This window comes from Alexandromys fortis, unplaced genomic scaffold (genome assembly GCF_014885135.2).
Source record: "Alexandromys fortis isolate MF-2015 unplaced genomic scaffold, M_Fortis_MF-2015_v1.1 scaffold_54, whole genome shotgun sequence".
Classification (NCBI taxonomy): Eukaryota; Metazoa; Chordata; class Mammalia; order Rodentia; family Cricetidae; genus Alexandromys; species Alexandromys fortis.
Window position 1 is genome coordinate 353240 of NW_026067958.1, and position 17476 is coordinate 370715.

At 36.8% G+C, this 17476-nt stretch overlaps 1 protein-coding gene across 1 annotated transcript in view; it reads left to right on the forward strand.

Moving 5' to 3' along the window:
- The window catches only part of Malrd1 (MAM and LDL receptor class A domain containing 1), a 463630-nt gene that overhangs the window by 341602 nt on the left and 104552 nt on the right, over positions 1–17476 (forward strand). Inside the window, exon 20 of the mRNA XM_050152697.1 lies at positions 4507–4708. Within this exon, the coding sequence (XP_050008654.1) occupies positions 4507–4708 (202 nt within the window). The remainder of the gene's footprint in view (positions 1–4506; positions 4709–17476) is intronic.

Consider the following 17476-nt stretch of genomic DNA (forward strand, 5'->3'; position numbering starts at 1 on the left):
CCTTATGTTTTTGATATACTCTTTTTTTTATTATTTGTTGGAGGAGGTAAAAGTTGTAATAGTCTCAGGAAGGATTGCCTCATTTATATGATTCCATTGCTCAACTTGGAAATCCCTGAGCTTGAACACTTCCACAGGATTTACCTGCCCAGTATTTCCAGATACAAATGTTATCCTCATCCACACCTCAGAGAAGTTGCTAAAACAGCATGCTTGCAACCTCTTGATTCACTATTAGCTTGTAACTAAGGCATTATTTCTTTCAATGCTTCCATAATTCTGCTAGAAAAGCCTGCCCTTTTTGGTTGTTGCTGATAGTGGTGATTGTTTCTTACACCTGTGATTATTCAAAAGTGCCTCAGTTCTATTTGTGTGTTCTCATCAAACAGTTTCTGTTTGGATTTGTGTGTATTAGTAGCTGTTTCTGATTCCCCAGGACTCCCGAGAGTCAGCATTTTCCATCCCATATATGAGTCTACATGTGTAAATATAAAACATTCTGTCCATAGCCTATTGATTTGATGTACTATATTGAATGATTACTGAATTTTTATGATATAACATGCTTGTAATCAATTCTTTGTTCATGACATTGAATTACTCTTTATATTTGTTAGATTTGATTTGTTAATAGCTTTGAAGTATTTTTCTTCTTAATGTTCATGAGAGATATTAATGTACAGTTTCATTTCTAATACTAGTTTGGGTTTGTGTATTATTTGGAACGTTATCAATCTATTCACACTCTTTAACAGGCAAATTCATATTTTATTGCTGATTTTTCCCTTTGTGAGGTCTGATTCGTGTGTATTTCAAGGAACTGGCCCATTCATTACATCTAGAGGTAGACAAGTTTCTGTTCTGCCAAGTCCTGCAGCTGCTCAGTACCAAATAAACACACAGAGACTTATACTTATCCCTAATATCCTGTAATTATAAAATACACCCCTGCCCCCACACCACACACAATTTTGTACTTTATCCTGTAAATGCCGATGGCTGAAGTTTGAGTTATTTTGAAACATCATTTGGTTTCTCCTGAAACTTCTTTGCTCTAAGTGTTATCTCTCCATTATGATCTTCTAGTTTAATTCTACCACGGTCTGAGAGCCAGATCACTTCCATTCATTTAACTTGGATACCATGTGTTTTTTTTTTTTTTTTTCCAGAATGCCACCAATTTCAGTGATTTTTATGTGTAAGCTTGAGAAGAATGTATCTTCCTCCTTTGCTGATTGAAGCATTGTATAAATGTAAATGAGACCCAGTTGATTGATGTTCTTCACTTCTAACATGTCTTGACTGCTTTGTTCCTTCTGATCTGTCAATCACTGCTAAAGAAAGGTTGAAGTCTTCAGCTATGATAATAGATTCATTTCCTTTCTCCTTTAGATATATTCACTTTTGTCTCAAGTATTTGATAACGCTGTTTTTAGGCACACATACATTGAGGATGTGTATGTAATTTAGGAAACTTTTATAATTCCGTCTCAGTTCACTAGGGCCACAATAGCAAAGACTTTAGAAAGAGTAATTTATAAATAGAAAAAAAATATTTCTAGTCTGTCCTTACATGAGAACAGCTCCCGGAAATATCCCTCAGGCTTCCTTCATTCAGGTACTAATCAAATTGAGGAGGGCAGTCCCTGAGATCTGATCACTTCCTGAAGGTGGCACATTGGAATAACATCACCTTGGGACTTCACCACATTTGTTCAAAGGAAGGACAAAGCCTTGAGTCTACAGTAAAGGCTTTATATTATGCCTGTTAAGTTTTCTTTCTCCGAAGCCTGTTTTGCCCAACATTATATAGCGTCTCCACATTGCTTATAGTAAGTGTCATCTCTTGTGTACTGTTCTTCATCCCACTAATTTTCATCTAGTTATGCCTTGATATTTAACTGGGTTCCTTCAAAGAAGCAAACACTCAGATCTTAACTTTTAGTTGGCCCTGAAAATACCTTCTTTCAGTTGCTATATTTGCATTTAAAGTAGGCATTGATACGTGAATAAATAGCTGCTGTAATTGCTGCTTGACTCCCCACCCCACCCTCGCCATTATATTTTCACTTATGCTATTTTGCTAGGTTGAAATTCTCTGGTCTCTTCGTCTATCAATGCGTGTTTTTCAAACTAACTAGTTTTCTCATGAATTGTCAGTGTACATGGAAAATGAATCTAAGATCACTTTCAAATAATGCTGTGCAGTTTCCTGGGGAATCCAAGTACACTAGAATAGAATACTCTCAACTTGCCCTAAATTTTCTTTGTAACAATCATTGATTTCTCATACCCAAAAGCTAAAACAAGAGAATAATATTCTCATTATTTTTGCATCAAATTATCTAAATAAATAACATAAGAGGAGCAACATCAACAAAACAACTCAAGTTTTAAATCTGTTTCTTCTATAACAGTCTTACTTTATATAAATCTGGTATTTGGACCTGTATTATTTCCCCGGTGTCTGAAAAAAATCCTCCTAACTTTATTTGCAAATTAGATCTATGAAATTTTTTCTCAATGTTTTACTTATCTGGAGAAGGGTTTGTTATCTTTTGACAATAACTTGACTTGATGAAGAATTTTAAATAGGGATTTTTTTTCCTTTTAGCATTTAAAACTACTTCATATTCTATGGTACAGCACACTTTTGACTTCAATAAGCAAGCCTCTGAAAAGAAGTCTCATGTATTCTCATACTTCCTCACCTATAATTGAGAAATATTTTTCCCAGTTGGGCTTCTTCAAGTTTTTTTTCTCTTTGTCTCTATTTTTGCATCTCTGGAGTTTAAATGTTTAGGTGTACATAATAAAGACCTATGCTACTCTTTGTCTTACTGGATGCTCTCCAGTCATCCCAGATCTTTGCTTTGATGTCTTGTAGTCAGGTTTTGTTTTGTCCTTGTACTCTGTGGCCAGAGGTTGCTATTAAGTCTTTCTTCCACCTCCTCCCACCCCACTCCCTATCCCTTTTTTATTTAGAAGTTTTTTTTTTTTTCTCTGTATCTCCGGGATCTGTGAAGAGTTGCTCATTTTCGCTGTGTTCAGATGACTTTCTTGTTTGGAAGGAGTTGAGGGTGATTTCAAAGCCCCTTGTATATTACACCCAACAGCATAGTTCTATGCTTTGTGAATTTTTAATTATTAGATTTCTGTTTCTGCAACTCCAGTGTTCAAGATAGAAGTTAATAGTCCTACTGTATACCCATACACCAATTAAGGTTCATCAAATATAAAATATTCAAATGGGTTAAACTTTTGTTAATATTGACGGCATTGTTGTTCTTATATTTTATTAACTTATGTTAACCTCATTAAGTTCTTAGTTTCAAGAGAAATTTACATATTTACTACTCTGAATTTTTTCTTTTTATCAAATAAGATTGGAATTTTTTTTTAACTTAAAACTCTGTTAAACCATGCACTTCTAAGGATGAAACTGAATCTCAGTTTTCTACTATGACCTGTCTGTGGTGATTAAACACAGAATCACTGAGAGCTGCTGGGACAAAGATGGAATCGCACTCTCTTCTCATTCATGCTTTACCTACACTACTTTTCACGAGTTAAATGCTGAATGAAACGAGCAAAGTGTTCCTGATATCCCACAGTGTCCACTCCTGGAATCCCAGTCAACACAGAGACCTTCCTGCTGTGCTGCAGGGATATGGAGCTTCTGTGAGATGCAACATTGGAATTCAGGGAAAGCTATGCAGTTTGTCTCTGCCTTTACCTGTTGTGGGAGCTGCAGGCTTGCTTTTCATCCTGTCCGCCTCCAGCATGGCTAGCTTTACACCCAAAATAACAACACACAAATGTATTCTTTTAAACACTGCCTGGCCCGTTATACCTAGCCTCTTCTTGGCTAGTTCTCACATATTAATTTAGCCCATTTCTAATAATTTGTGTAGCACCATGAGGAGATTCAGCATGTCTGACCTGGTGGCTGGCTGCATCGCGTCTGCTCTGCAGAGCAGAGGCATGGCGTCTATCTCACTTCTCTTCTTCCCAGCATTCTGTTCTGTTTACTCCACCCACCTAAAGGCTGGCCTATCAAATGGGCCAAGGCAGTTTCTTTATTTGCCAATGACCTTCCTTCATCATTTACCCATGCAACCTGGATGCACGATTGTCACTAAAGCAGCCCATTCTTCTGTAGTCTCAGCATGAATGCTCAGACTTGTATAGCCTCTATACAAGTCACTAAATTTTCTTCATATAATTAAATATTGTGGAGCTGATCTGCCAAAAACCTTAACCATAACATTATAATAAATTAATGTTATGTTTTCTTCATTACATGGGTCAATATTTTTGCTTTAATCTTTAATGCTGAATATTGATATAGTTGCTCCAGGGAGATTTTCTATTGTAATAGATCTTGTATATATTATTTTGATTGCTAAATGACTTAAATAATCCAAATCAATTTAATTGAGGATGATCACATCTACCTTTAACATCCAACCATAAAAATGTTGTTTTCTATGGTTATTGTTTTAGGTGTATATCATTGAGGAATCAGGACTAAACATCTTGATGTGGTCCATAATGCAAAGCAAAGACACTGGATGGACCTATGCACATGTACCTCTCTCTAGTAATAGTCCATTCAAGGTGGTGTTTGAAGCTGACTTAGGTGGAAAGGAAGACATCTTTATTGCTCTTGATGATATCACTTTTACCCCTGAATGTGCTTCTGGAGGTAAGTGATCCCTTCAGAAAATAGGTATAAATATTGATTTTATATCTAAATATACAGTAATTGGGAGATTCAGGGGAATTGCATTTACTTCTGAATGAAGTCCTACTCCTAGATGTTGAATATATAAGTGCACATGTCAAGAGGTAATCTCTCTGCCCATGAAGTTCATCATGAAATTTTCATGACTTTAGGGCAGCAAATTAGCACCGCACTAAAGCAGCTTCAGAAAGGCCAAGGGAACATCCTTCAATTGCTACGGCTTCACTGCCTACCTTTCTATTCTAGACTTATCGTAACTGGCCAAGGCAAAGGTGCATCTGGTGCTGCCACCCCGCACTTTCTCCACATCCATTTCATCCATTCTCCTCACTTTGTCAGCCTTTCCCTTCCCCAGGCTGCTTCCTTATTTTATTCATGTCAAACTACCTAGAACAGTCTCTGTATTTCAGCAGGAAAACACAAACGTTATCAGGGCTCCATGTAACTGACACCTGAATATTTAGGATGTCTCCAGTTAAGTGGGGATATTTGTTCTCTGGTAAATAATCAATTACTAATAGATAGGTATAATGTTATTTTAAAATATGTTCTGTGACTAGGAAGTTGCCTTGGTGGTTAAATGCTTGCTGCACAATCAAGGAGACTGGAGTTCAGCTCCCTAGAACCCATGCAATTGCAAGGTGGGCATGGTAATCCACCTGCAATTCTAGTCTAGGGAGCAGAAGCAGGAATCCCCAGAGCAAAGCTGGCTAGCAAAACTAACCATTTTGGTGATCTCATGGTTTGATCTCGTCACTGAGGTAGCAGGAATTCTACTGCATTGTATAAGGTAGAAGAGTAATGGAGGATGACTTTTGACATGAAACTCTGGTCTCCAAATGTAATGGCACCTATGTGAACCTACACAGGCAAACATGCTCACATACATACAAATATGGATACATATACATACATGTACATCTCATATACATAAAAATAAAAAAAGAAAAATATTATGGTCTTAAATTTTTGAATTTTACCCCAGATACTAACTCTAATACAGCTATTTATTATTCTTTCCAAATAAAACAATTTAAAAAAACTACCAAGTATCTCAGTTGTAATCACTTCCATTAATGCTGTTTAATTCCCTTGGTTATATATAGATATTCTATAGTCAAAAAATAGACATTATATATAGTAAATATATATTACTATTTTTTGACAATAGAATTCACACTGTTGAAAGCATAGTTAACAAATGATGCTGGCATAACTGAATATCAACATGTAGAAGAATGGAAATAAATACATGTCTATCACCATGCATAAAACTCAAGTCCAAATGGATCAAAAACTTCAACATAAAGCCAACCACACTGAACCTTATAGAAGAGAAAGTGGGAAATACACTTTTAATGTATTGGCACAGAAGATCACTTCCTAAATATAACCCCAGTAGCTCAGACACTGAAACAATTAATAAATGGGACCTCCTGAAACTGAAAATCTTTTGTAAAACAAGGGACACGGTGAACAAGACAAAATGGCAACCTACAGAATGGAAAAAGATCTTCACCAACCCCACATCAGACAGAGGACTGATCTCTAAAATATACAAAGAACTCAAGAAATTGTCATCCCAAGAATAAATAGTCCAATAAAAAATGGAGTGCAGACCTAAACAGAGAAATCTAAAATGGATGAAAGACACTTAAGGAAATGCTCAATATCCTTAGTCGTCAGTGAAATGCAAATTAAAACAACTCTGAGGTTCCATCTTACACCTGTAAGAATGGCCAAGATCATAAACACTGATGACAACTTATGCTGGAGAGGTTGTGGGGTAATGAGAACACCCCTGCATTGCTGGTGGGAATGCAAGCTGGTACAGCCCTATTGTATATCAGTATGGTGATTTCTCAGAAAATTAGGAAAAAAAAAAAACCTTCCTACAGAACCAGCAGTATCACTTTTGGGGTATATACCCAAAGGATGCTCAGTTGTACCAAAAGGACAAGTGCTCAGTTATGTTCATAGCAGCGTTGTTTGTAATAGCCAGAATCTGGAAACAACCTAAATGCCCCTCGACCAAAGAATGGATAAGGAAAATGTGGAACATTTACACAATGGAGTATTTGACAGCAGAAAAAATAATGACATCTTGAAATTTGCAAGCAAATGGATAGAAATAGAAAACATTATATTGAGTGAGGTAACCTAGACCCAGAAAGACAAATATATGTATTCACTCATAAGTGGCTTTTAGACATAAAGCAAAGAAAACCAGCCTATAATTCACAATCCTAGAGAACCTAGACAACAAAGAGGACCCTAAGAGAAACATACATAGATCAAATCTACATGGGAAGTAGAAAAAGACAAGATCTCCCGAGAAAATTGGGAGCATGGGGACCATGGGAGAGGGTTGGATGGATGGGGAGAGGCAAGGAGGGGAGCAGAGAAAAATGTATAGCTCAATAAAATCAATAAAAAAGATTTATTTTAAAAATAATAAAATAAAAATTAATAAAACCTAAAAAGAAATTCAAATTGTTGTTCAGTTCCATGGTCTGTTACAATGGCTTTATCATTCTTCAAAACTGAATATATATATATAGCTATCTGATTTTCAAAAAATGTTCCTGGGTATGCAGATTAGAAGTACAGAAAATGATTTCCTACTACCTTAGCTAGGAACTGTAGGGAGCCAAGCACATGTAGCTCCCTGTTCTCTAACCCTTTTCTCTGAAGCAGTCTTCGAGTCAGTCTCCTTTGTCTCTAGCTTTTTGCACTCATGGACATTCTTATAACATTTGTGTAGGAACCAGAAAAAATTCTTTCAATTTCCTTATTTTCATTCCTAAATAAGCTCTTGTCCTTACCATTTTTTTTCTAAAGGTAACTCTCTTGCCATTCAAGAGTAAATGTACAGCCCTTATCATTTTTTCTTAACATCTCCTAGCAGCTGTTCCATAATCATGTTCTCTGGCAATCCTACATATGTATGTATAAACAATAAGAACTAAGAATGACTGGAAGATGTATGATTGTATGTATATGTGCATGCATACATGTGTGTATTTATGAGTGTGTACATGTGTATGTATGTTACTCTGATTTTTGTATCTTCAGGAATCAAAGGATATCACTCATATCGTAAGCTTAATGAAGAAAGTAGATTTGGCCTGAACATTGCTATTATTCAGATAATAATAGCAATTGTCATATAATATTTCCTAAATAAAGTTATTTAATAGAATTAACAGCAGTGAATGTATGAGAAGCTGGTTGAACCTGATGGAGTGGTAATTCTTTCTAGATGTATTATATAGTAGACTTACTGTTGAGAGTATTATAAACATCTAATACCTGAACCATGAAACCTTAGACATCTTCTCTGTCACCTTGTGGATTGTGTGTGCCTCTCCAGAGCTTCCTGGCAAAGGGATTCATTGCTGATTGGTCAGAAGCTTTCTAGGAATGAATTTAAGGAGTGATTCTGAAGATACAGTTGTCAAATCTCATAGAAACATGCCAGGGAGTCTTTAGAATCACCCAATAAACATGAAATAGCTTAATTTGAAGATCTGTAAAGAAAAAATAACTATAATATACAGTGTAAGGCTAAACTCATATTTTAAAATCCTTAAAGAAGTGTCCCTTTAGTGCTAGTATAAATGTCTTTCCATCTGATTAGCACTGTAATGAAAATTTTAGAGACATATGGAGTAGGTGAATTTTCCATTGAAAAATAGGATGAGAAAAATATTCATATGTTGGTGAATGTGAAGGACATAACTAATATCAATAGAAAACTGTGTTTCTTTGTAATAAATATAGAAAATGACAAAGAAAATATAAAACCATATTAATAATCTACAGATACCATCTGTGCTGTCTGAAGGAGTATACAAAACAATATACGACTCTGAGAAAAGAAAATGAGAATAGTATGTCTTTTTTCTTTTTTTTGCTATATTGTTAAATGTCTACTTGAAACAATTTTATTTCTAGTTGTGAAGAAATCTGTATGTGTCAGCAGAGACTCCTCTTTCCTCCCTGCCCCCCCCCCAAATACTCACACAGAAACTATTTTAATTACAACACTGCCAATGACTTAGGCATATTTCTAGCTAGCTCTTACAACTTTAATTAACCCATTTCTATTAATCTGTGTATCATGAGATTATTGCCTTCCAATAAGGTTCTAGCTTGTCCTCCTCTTTTGGCAGCTAAATGGCATCTGTCTGACTCTGCCTACTCTCTCTCTCTCTCTCTATCTCTTCCAGCCTGTCTATATTCTGCTCTGCTATAGGCCAAAGCAGCTTCTTTATTAACCAATGGTATTAAAACATATTCACAGCATGCATAGGGAAATCCCAAATCATATATGAAATGAAGTTATATGGTTAAAAGATCTTTGCTTTATTTTATTACTATTTATGTATACATGTGTGTGTGTGCGTGCGTGCGTGTGTGTGTGTGTGCTGTGTGGGTGGGTGGGTTGGTGGGTATGTGTGCATGGTGCTGAGGATAATGCTAAGGGCCTTGTATATACTAGACAAATTTCCTCTTCTCTAGGCTATACCCCAGGCTCTAAATCATTGCTTTAATATTTTCTCAAAATTATTTATTAGAATTAATATAAAAAGCTATAGCATAACTTGGTTTACTTTTATTACTTTGAATCATGTTTTCTCATTGTTATTTCAAACAATAATAACCCAGGTTTTTGAAACTTCTGAGAAATATGAAGTCTGATTAAGCCTCAGCTGTTTACTATTCAGTGAAGCATTAGACATAAGCCTTGTGGATGAACGATGCTTTATTTTTCGGTCATCTGATTTTTCTATCATTGCACTTCAGAAATATCAGTGCCCATTAGCAACAGGAGACCTTGAGCTTGATTTGCACCAGTAACATTCCTCCAGTTGTGTTGAATTTCCAGGAAGCAGCCAAAAACTCAGAATTTTTAGACTTTCAGAAAGAGAACAGGAATTTTAATTCCTGAGAAATATTTGCTAAGACAACTCATCAGCAGTTAGTATGAAGAAAATAAAACTTCTTTTCTACAAAGGCCAACATTGCATGTCTGTGGCATTAAGTACCATGGAGGTTAAGACAGGAAAATTTTTAATTTCAGCGCATCTTGGGCTGTAGAATGAGAACTCGTCAAGAAAGTAACAAGAGGGTTGGCAAGAAAGAGGGTGAGACAGGCTAGGAAGAAGTATGGGAAGGGAGACAGAAGAGGCAAACATTGAAAACTACCAGTTCTGCTGAATAGGGGTAAATGTTTCATGTAAAAATTAATAACTGACAAATTTTAATAAATTCCTCCCCAAAATACATGTTTTACTATGTTTTATTGACTAGAAATCCTGAGATTGTGACACAGTGGAAATATAATATAAATTACAAATATCCTTACCTCATAGCCTTATAATAAGGGGCCCTGTAAATTAGTGCTTGCTATGTGAAGTGGGTGATAGATATTTGCATTATTTCTTCCAGTATTTATTCATCTCTCAGCCCTCCACAAAGGGGAAACCAAAACTCTCCTATGCCTAGACTACTTGCTTTGTTCCTCTTCCCTCAGTTGGCAAAATCCAAACATCAGTAAGACATGGCATTAACTTGGTTTGCGATAATTTTCTGCTGACCTTGTAACAAATGCTACAAATTCTGAGTCTACAGGGGAATGCATTCATTTTCATAAAATACGTTTTTTAAATTATTTTAAAATTGATTTTGCATCACGGATCCCACTCATCTCCCCATCCCCTCACATCTGCCCTCTACCTTTGCAAACCACCCCCACAAAAATAAAAATAAGAGGAAAACCAAAAACCAAACCAACCAAAAAGAAGGAGGAAGAAGAGAAGAGAAGGAGGAAGAGATCTCATTGTGGAAGCTCTAGTGCGGCCCATTTATTTATTCCATTCTTTTCTTGTAAGTGTTCATTGGTCTGACTGAGACCTGTGGCTTCTGCTATACTGTAGATAATGAGCTCTCCCTGGGACTCCTCTTGGATATCCTATTGCTGCCTTGTTCTCATGGAGATCCTGCAGCTTTTAATCTGCAGGTCCAGCCTCTTTACATGCTCCAGTAGTTCACAGATGAAGTGGATGCTGGGGTGAGCTCGCTCACAGCCTTGGTTCTGGGTCCGGGTGGTAGTTGGTTGGCCAGAGCGCCAGTTTTCCTTCATCATCACTACCTGGTGAGCTCTCCAGCCCTGCCTTTTCTAGCTCACCCAGTGCAGCCTGCAGCAAGGAGCTGGGCCAGTTCACCTGCTCTCAGGTTTTCAGATTTGGTTCACCCACACTCACACCAGAGAGCCTGTCTTAGTCCTAAGGGTCCCCAAGCAGACAGCACCCGGTGTCTTGGCCCGCTGAGAGTTCAACACCCCTTAGTGGTGCCTGCCAAGGATGGCATAACCTGGTTCCCCTTAGCCTAGTCCAGCTTCATCTCAAGTGGAGGCTGTAGCTCACTGAGAATTAACGTTTCACACCTGAGTTTGAAGACCCAGCCCTTCCCCACCCTAGAAAGCCTTGGGTGGCAAGACAGTGATGACATAGAGACTCCAGAATGCTGCATCTGAGTGGGCCATGACAAAAGCCAGCAGCAGGAGCAGGGCTCTCTGCAGACTCCTCCCCTCACTCATTACTGCCAGAGGTGAGAGAGCTGTGTCTGGGGTCACAAGAGTGGGAAAACCAGTCCTGTCCCTCACTAGCTGTGGCATTCAAGAGAGTGGGGACCCTGCACCTCCACCTGTGCAGCACACAGAGCTGATCCTGTTGTCTGGGGTACAGGTGAGGCAACATTGAGGGCATGAGAGCAGAAGAGCTAATCACATCCCCTCAGCAATCTAGAGGAGGGAGGAGAAAAGAGAGAGAGAGAGAGAGAGAGAGAGAGAGAGAGAGAGAGAGAGAGAGAGAGAGAGAGAGAGATGATTTCTGTTTTTCTTTTCTTCTTCTTCCTCCTTTGGATAAAGACGATTTCATTTTTTACCATGAATAAGAAACATTTTAGAAGGTTGTAAGGACACAGATGTTTCCAAAACTGAGGGGAGGTTGTGTCGTATTGAGCAATGAATTATCTCATAGTATTTATGATACAGTTCTATATAGTTCTTCCAGGAGTCAAATGAGTAGGCCAAGACCAGAATATACCAATGCAGGCAATTGAGGCACAGGAAGGAAACATATATCTCTACATTGGAGTTCACTGCACTTCTGGGCTGAAAAATGTCTTTCCACAAGTCTTGGCAAGCCTTTATTGTCAATGTGACACAGCCCAGTGTCTTCTTAGTAAAGATGCCAGAATTGTGCAGTATGATGTACATATTTGTAACCAGAACACTTGAGAAGCTGAGGCAGATAGATCATGAGTTCAAGGCCTGCTAGGGCTCCATTGTAAAACCCTGTCAAAAACAAGTATGACAAAGATCCACAGAGCTTTATTTCTCAATGGGTAAAAGGCCAGACATTTGGGTTCCAGGCATCGTTAGAATTAGGCTTTCTTTGCAAGCTCCATTGAAGGAGTTGCAAAGATCAAGGTCAATGGGCATGTCCACAAAGGACAGTCTTGACTACCAATTGATGTATCAAGGCACAGCGTCCTCAGTATGTGGTTCTAGGCTATAGAAAACACCTGACTGAGTACATAATAGTGAGCCAGCACAGAGTACTCCTCCACGGGTCCTGCCTTCAGGTGCCTGCCTTGAGGGCCAGTTCTGACTTTTCTCAATGATGTGTCTTGACCTGAAAGTGTAAGTTAAATAAACCCTCCCCATCCCAAGTCATTTTTGGTTAGATTTTTTTTTCATTTTGTTTATTGTATGTATGCTTTGTATGGTTTTCATTACAGCAGATTTAGAAAAAAAAACTAAAGTACCCCAAACCTATGCCCATTTTAGAACCTCCAAATATAATCTTACTTACAAATGAGGTTTTGAAGACATAGTTAAAGTAAGATCTTGGATGATCTCAAACTGGATTATGGGACACCCTTTAAACTAATGTAGACGGTGTGCTTATTAGAAGAGTCACATGGAGATAGACACATGGAATTCTATATGCTGAAATAGGTAGAGATTAAAAGTAATCCACTTGCAAGCAATAATTTACCTGGATTATTAGTAAAACAACAATGTAATAAGAAAAGAATGGACCGGCTTCTTCCATGGAGACTTCAAAGGGAACCTACCTCTGAGAAGGACTTGAGCTCAAATGTTTGATTTCTGGACTATTGGTACATAAAGATCTATGGATTTTTGTTGTTTTTGACAGGGTTTTACAATGGAGCCCTAGCAGGCCTTGAACTCATGATCTTTCTGCCTCGGCCTCTCAAGTGTTCTGGTTACAAATATGTGTCACCATACTACAATATATGTAATTTAAACCACCGAGACTGCACTGCATTGGTGTGCCCACCTTAAGAATCCAATGTTGCTAGATTCTATCAATGTACACATTAAAAATCAAGCCCTGGGTTCAAATTTTCAATGCACCAATTAACTGCCAATGGGCTTGAGTTTTTCACCCATGAAAAAATAACAATCAGGACTTAAGATTTTGCCCCTCTGAAGCATTTGCATTAGCCATTCCAATGGGTAAATGAGAAATGCTATATTTTCTTGCTTTATTTTACTCTTTTTTAAAAAATTTATTTATTTATTAAAGATTTCTGCCTCCTCCCTGTCACTGCCTCCCATTTCCCTCCCCCTCCCCCGATCAAGTCCCCCTTCCCCATCAAGTCCCCCTCCCCCACCAAGTCCCCCTCCCCCATCAAGTCCCCCACCCCATCAGCCAAAAGAGCAATCAGGGTTCCCTGACCTGTGGGAAGTCCGAGGACCACCCACCTCAATCCAGGTCTAGTAAGGTGAGCAGATGTTCTATCGAGAAATGCTATTTTTAAGCCTGAGAATAACTCTTATGTGACACTACATATGTAGTCATCCATTGATTAATACCCTCACCAGAACATGCTGTCTGATGTCCTATCCAATACATAAGCACAGCAGACATCAAGCTCCGCTGATGGCTTCCAAAAGCTCAGAAGGCTCTCTTTCGTGACTACCATGGATATTTTATTCTCCTTCTAGCTTATTTTTGTTAAATAGAAAGAAAATAGACCTTCCAAAACCTAAGACAGATTCCGAAGGAAAGAAATATTGACCCAGGGTATCCCTTTTATCTTGACTTGCTAAATATAAATTATTGGCAACTATCAAGGTGCTAAAAAAAAAATAAGAGAGAACTTAGAGTAATTCAAGGCAACAGGAAGCTAGGAAATTTCGTGGGGGTGCTTGTAAATTTGTTTTGATTTTGGTTTTATAACTGTTGAAAAACAACTTTCTTTCCATTCCTGAATGGAGGCCACATTCTTCTTCCCTGCCGTACTTTTCACATGAATCCATTGGACTTGAAGATAAGAAAGCAAGAACCAGGAACTTTGGTTAGAAGTGAGAGTCATGAAGTTCAAGGGGCCAAACTTCCCCTTTGCTCCACTGCCTTTGGGGAAGTCACGTTACTTGCTCTTTCTTCGTTGCTGGGCATTAGACAGGAAGGAATTAGTCAGATAAGGATGAGAAATCCAAATTACACCATTCATTTTAAGATGAGGTCAATTTATGAGACACTAGCTGATGCAAAACTATAAAATTGATTCATACATTCAAATTGTTTTAAATAAATTTAATTTGAACTGCAGTTCCTAACACATACATGTTCTTTCTACTGACTTAAACTTTATATGATTCTCACACAGTCTTAAACTTGTTACTACTATATTGAAAACAAACAAAATGGCTTAATGGCGATGGGGCTATTTTAATACAGCAAAGATAAACTGTCAAACAACAAACTATGTTAAATTACACAGTAACACATAAGGGAATTACAAACTTAAAAGCTAGGGATTCTAAAATAGAATGAACTTCCTGTGGAGAGGATTAAGGATACTTACTTCTTGAAGAAGCAAGCTTTGGCTTTGCCCTTGAAATCAAAGGATTTTCACAAGAAGGGATAAAGGGCAAGGAGTTCTTAGCCAGGTATTCATCAGGGCTAAAGTTATGGAGATAGGAGAGCTAGAAAAAAAAAGAAAAAAGAAAAAAAAAGAGTCCTACTTTGAAGGGATCATTTTTATAGACATAGATAACAAAGTATTTGTGTTAAAGGGTAAGAAACTAATTTAGTAGTTGGCTGGAAACTTTCAGTAATTTTCTTCTACTGTATATTATATGAGTTTATACATTTGATGGCTTTTACTGTTGTTTTTTCTTCCCATTTGTCATTAGAATGTAGTGTGTTTATTGTGGGCAATGCACGTTATCATTTGGTCTAAGTGTTACATCATTTTCAAGAGTGATTCCAAAAATAAGAAGACAAGATGCATAGCCAAAAATAAAGTAGTGTGAAAATCAATATGCTACTTTAAGTGGTGAGATTCTCATACATGACTACCAATTTAGGATTAGCCAACTGTATGCTTCCAACTGGCACTTTTTTGTTTTGAAAAAGTAAATACAGAGACTATTAGACTAGTGATGTCAAGGGTATAGACAGCCATGCTCTAACCTTCTGAGAATGGTAACCTCATATAATCCTTAGTTATTCTTTTGACTTGGGTTTCTTTTTGTTGTGTAAAATAGTCTTTCAAATTTTATGGTAGTAAAAATGAGAGATTTGCATTTCTGGAACTTACAATATAATTAGTACTAGAAAACATGTGTGTGTATGTGTGTGCATGTTTATATGAATAGTTTCAGAGAATCTAAAGAGTCATGATAAGACAATGAAATGAAACCAAGAGGAATTAAATAAAAACCTAGAGAATTTGTTCATCAGCATATTCAGAGTAAAGAAAAAGAGAGTAAAAACCAAAATGATAGGTCTTAAAATGGGTACTTAGATAAACATAGAAAGGCATTGAAAAGTTGATGACATTTCCCTGTAGTTATTAATCGTCAGAAGATGCTGGAGTAATTAGGCAAAGGAACAAAATGTACAATAACTACCCTTACCCTGGAATAAGTTTTCATTGACAATCTCTTAATCCATAATGGTAGACAGATGAATACTCTGAAAAATTAAGTTAGTATTTGTATATGTTATAAAGGGAACTTGGAGAAATATTAACACAGTCCAAAATTCAAAGTTATCTCAAGTCATGATGTTTTATAAATTATAGTGAAAAATCATTATATCCTTCACAAAATTGTTTACAATATTTTAATGTTAATATAATAACCAATTTATAAAGGATTTTCTGTATGCTACAATAAGTATCCATGCTAAGTCACCAAGAATGGTCATATTTACAAATAGATTAATTTTTGACTTTGGTTAGATTTTCTTGGGTGCTTTTTCCTTTCAACTCATTTAATGTTGCTTTCACTAAACATATTTGTCATATAGAAAACACTCATCAGATTATCCTTGGGCATCATGAGTCTGTAAAGAGCATCAATGAAATTCATGACAATACCCCACTGAGTGTCATTGTGCAGTAATTTTTTCTGCGAAGAATATGTTCTATTGCTATCTAGACATAAGTGAACAAAACACAGCATTCTCAGAAGGACGAAGATATAGTCACTATGTTGGGCACTCAAACAACCTGCAAAGCACAAAATGAAGTGGAAGGTAGAAATCAGAGGAATGTTTGTTAACTAGAGAAGCTAAAGTTAGTGACAGTTACTAAACCTCTTTTCACAGGAAGATTACTTTATTTCTAAAAGATCTTTTTATTTTTCCTGTCTAAGCCCTTTTTAGAAAAGAAATCTGGTATATAAAAGAACTCTCACATAAAGATGACTAGAGAGACGGTTCAGTGGTTAAGATCACTGACTGTTCTTCTAGAGGAACAGGTTTAACTTTTCAGCATATACATGGCAGCTCACAACTGTCAGTAACCTCATTTCCAGAGAATTTACTGCCCCTTCTGCCCACGATGAGCACTAGACATGCATGTGGTGCATAGACATGCATGAGGCAGATACACTCATACATATAAAAAAATTAAAAACCTCACAAATGACATTGTTTGTCAAAGCTATTTATGAAAAATTCCAAATTGTCCAGAACAACTGGTAGAGTTCCCAGAATCTATATAACAAATTATCACTTCGTTTTATTTAACTATAAGGGGAGTATAGAGTAATAGAGATTTCTGAAGATATATAGCTTCTCTGTCTATTACTATTACAGCATATTCAGTCAATGGGAATAGTTCATTAGGCAATGCATATCTAGTACTTAAGGCTTTGAATAAAGAACTATATATTGAACTCATGCCCTCAACTCTATCTGGGTAATGAGATGCCACTATTTTCTCAAAGGAAAGGAGAACATTTTCTCTCTCCATTTTGGTTTTTCCAAATTCTGTATAAAAGTCAAAGCTTTGATGAGCAAAGATGCATTCAGGTGCTAATGTAGGAAAGGAATTGCAGTCTCCTGATGATAATATATAGTTTTAGGAGATTCTATTTTGATTCTGAGTGCCTATTCTTAATGTTAACTCATACAGTAAAGAACTGAAGTCTACAGAGGATTTGAGTCCATTTGCTGTTGAAGTACAGGATAGGTGATAGTCATATGCTTGCAACAGAGTCAAAAGAATGACCTCTTATATACAGTTTCAAGATAATACTCATCAATTTCCACCTTTAATCTCCACTGCCAAAAACATATTTGTTAGTGACATATTAAAGGAAAATAACCTTATTGCTACATCCATGAATCAACTTTAATATACAAACAATAAATCAACTGCAACCTAGTAAAG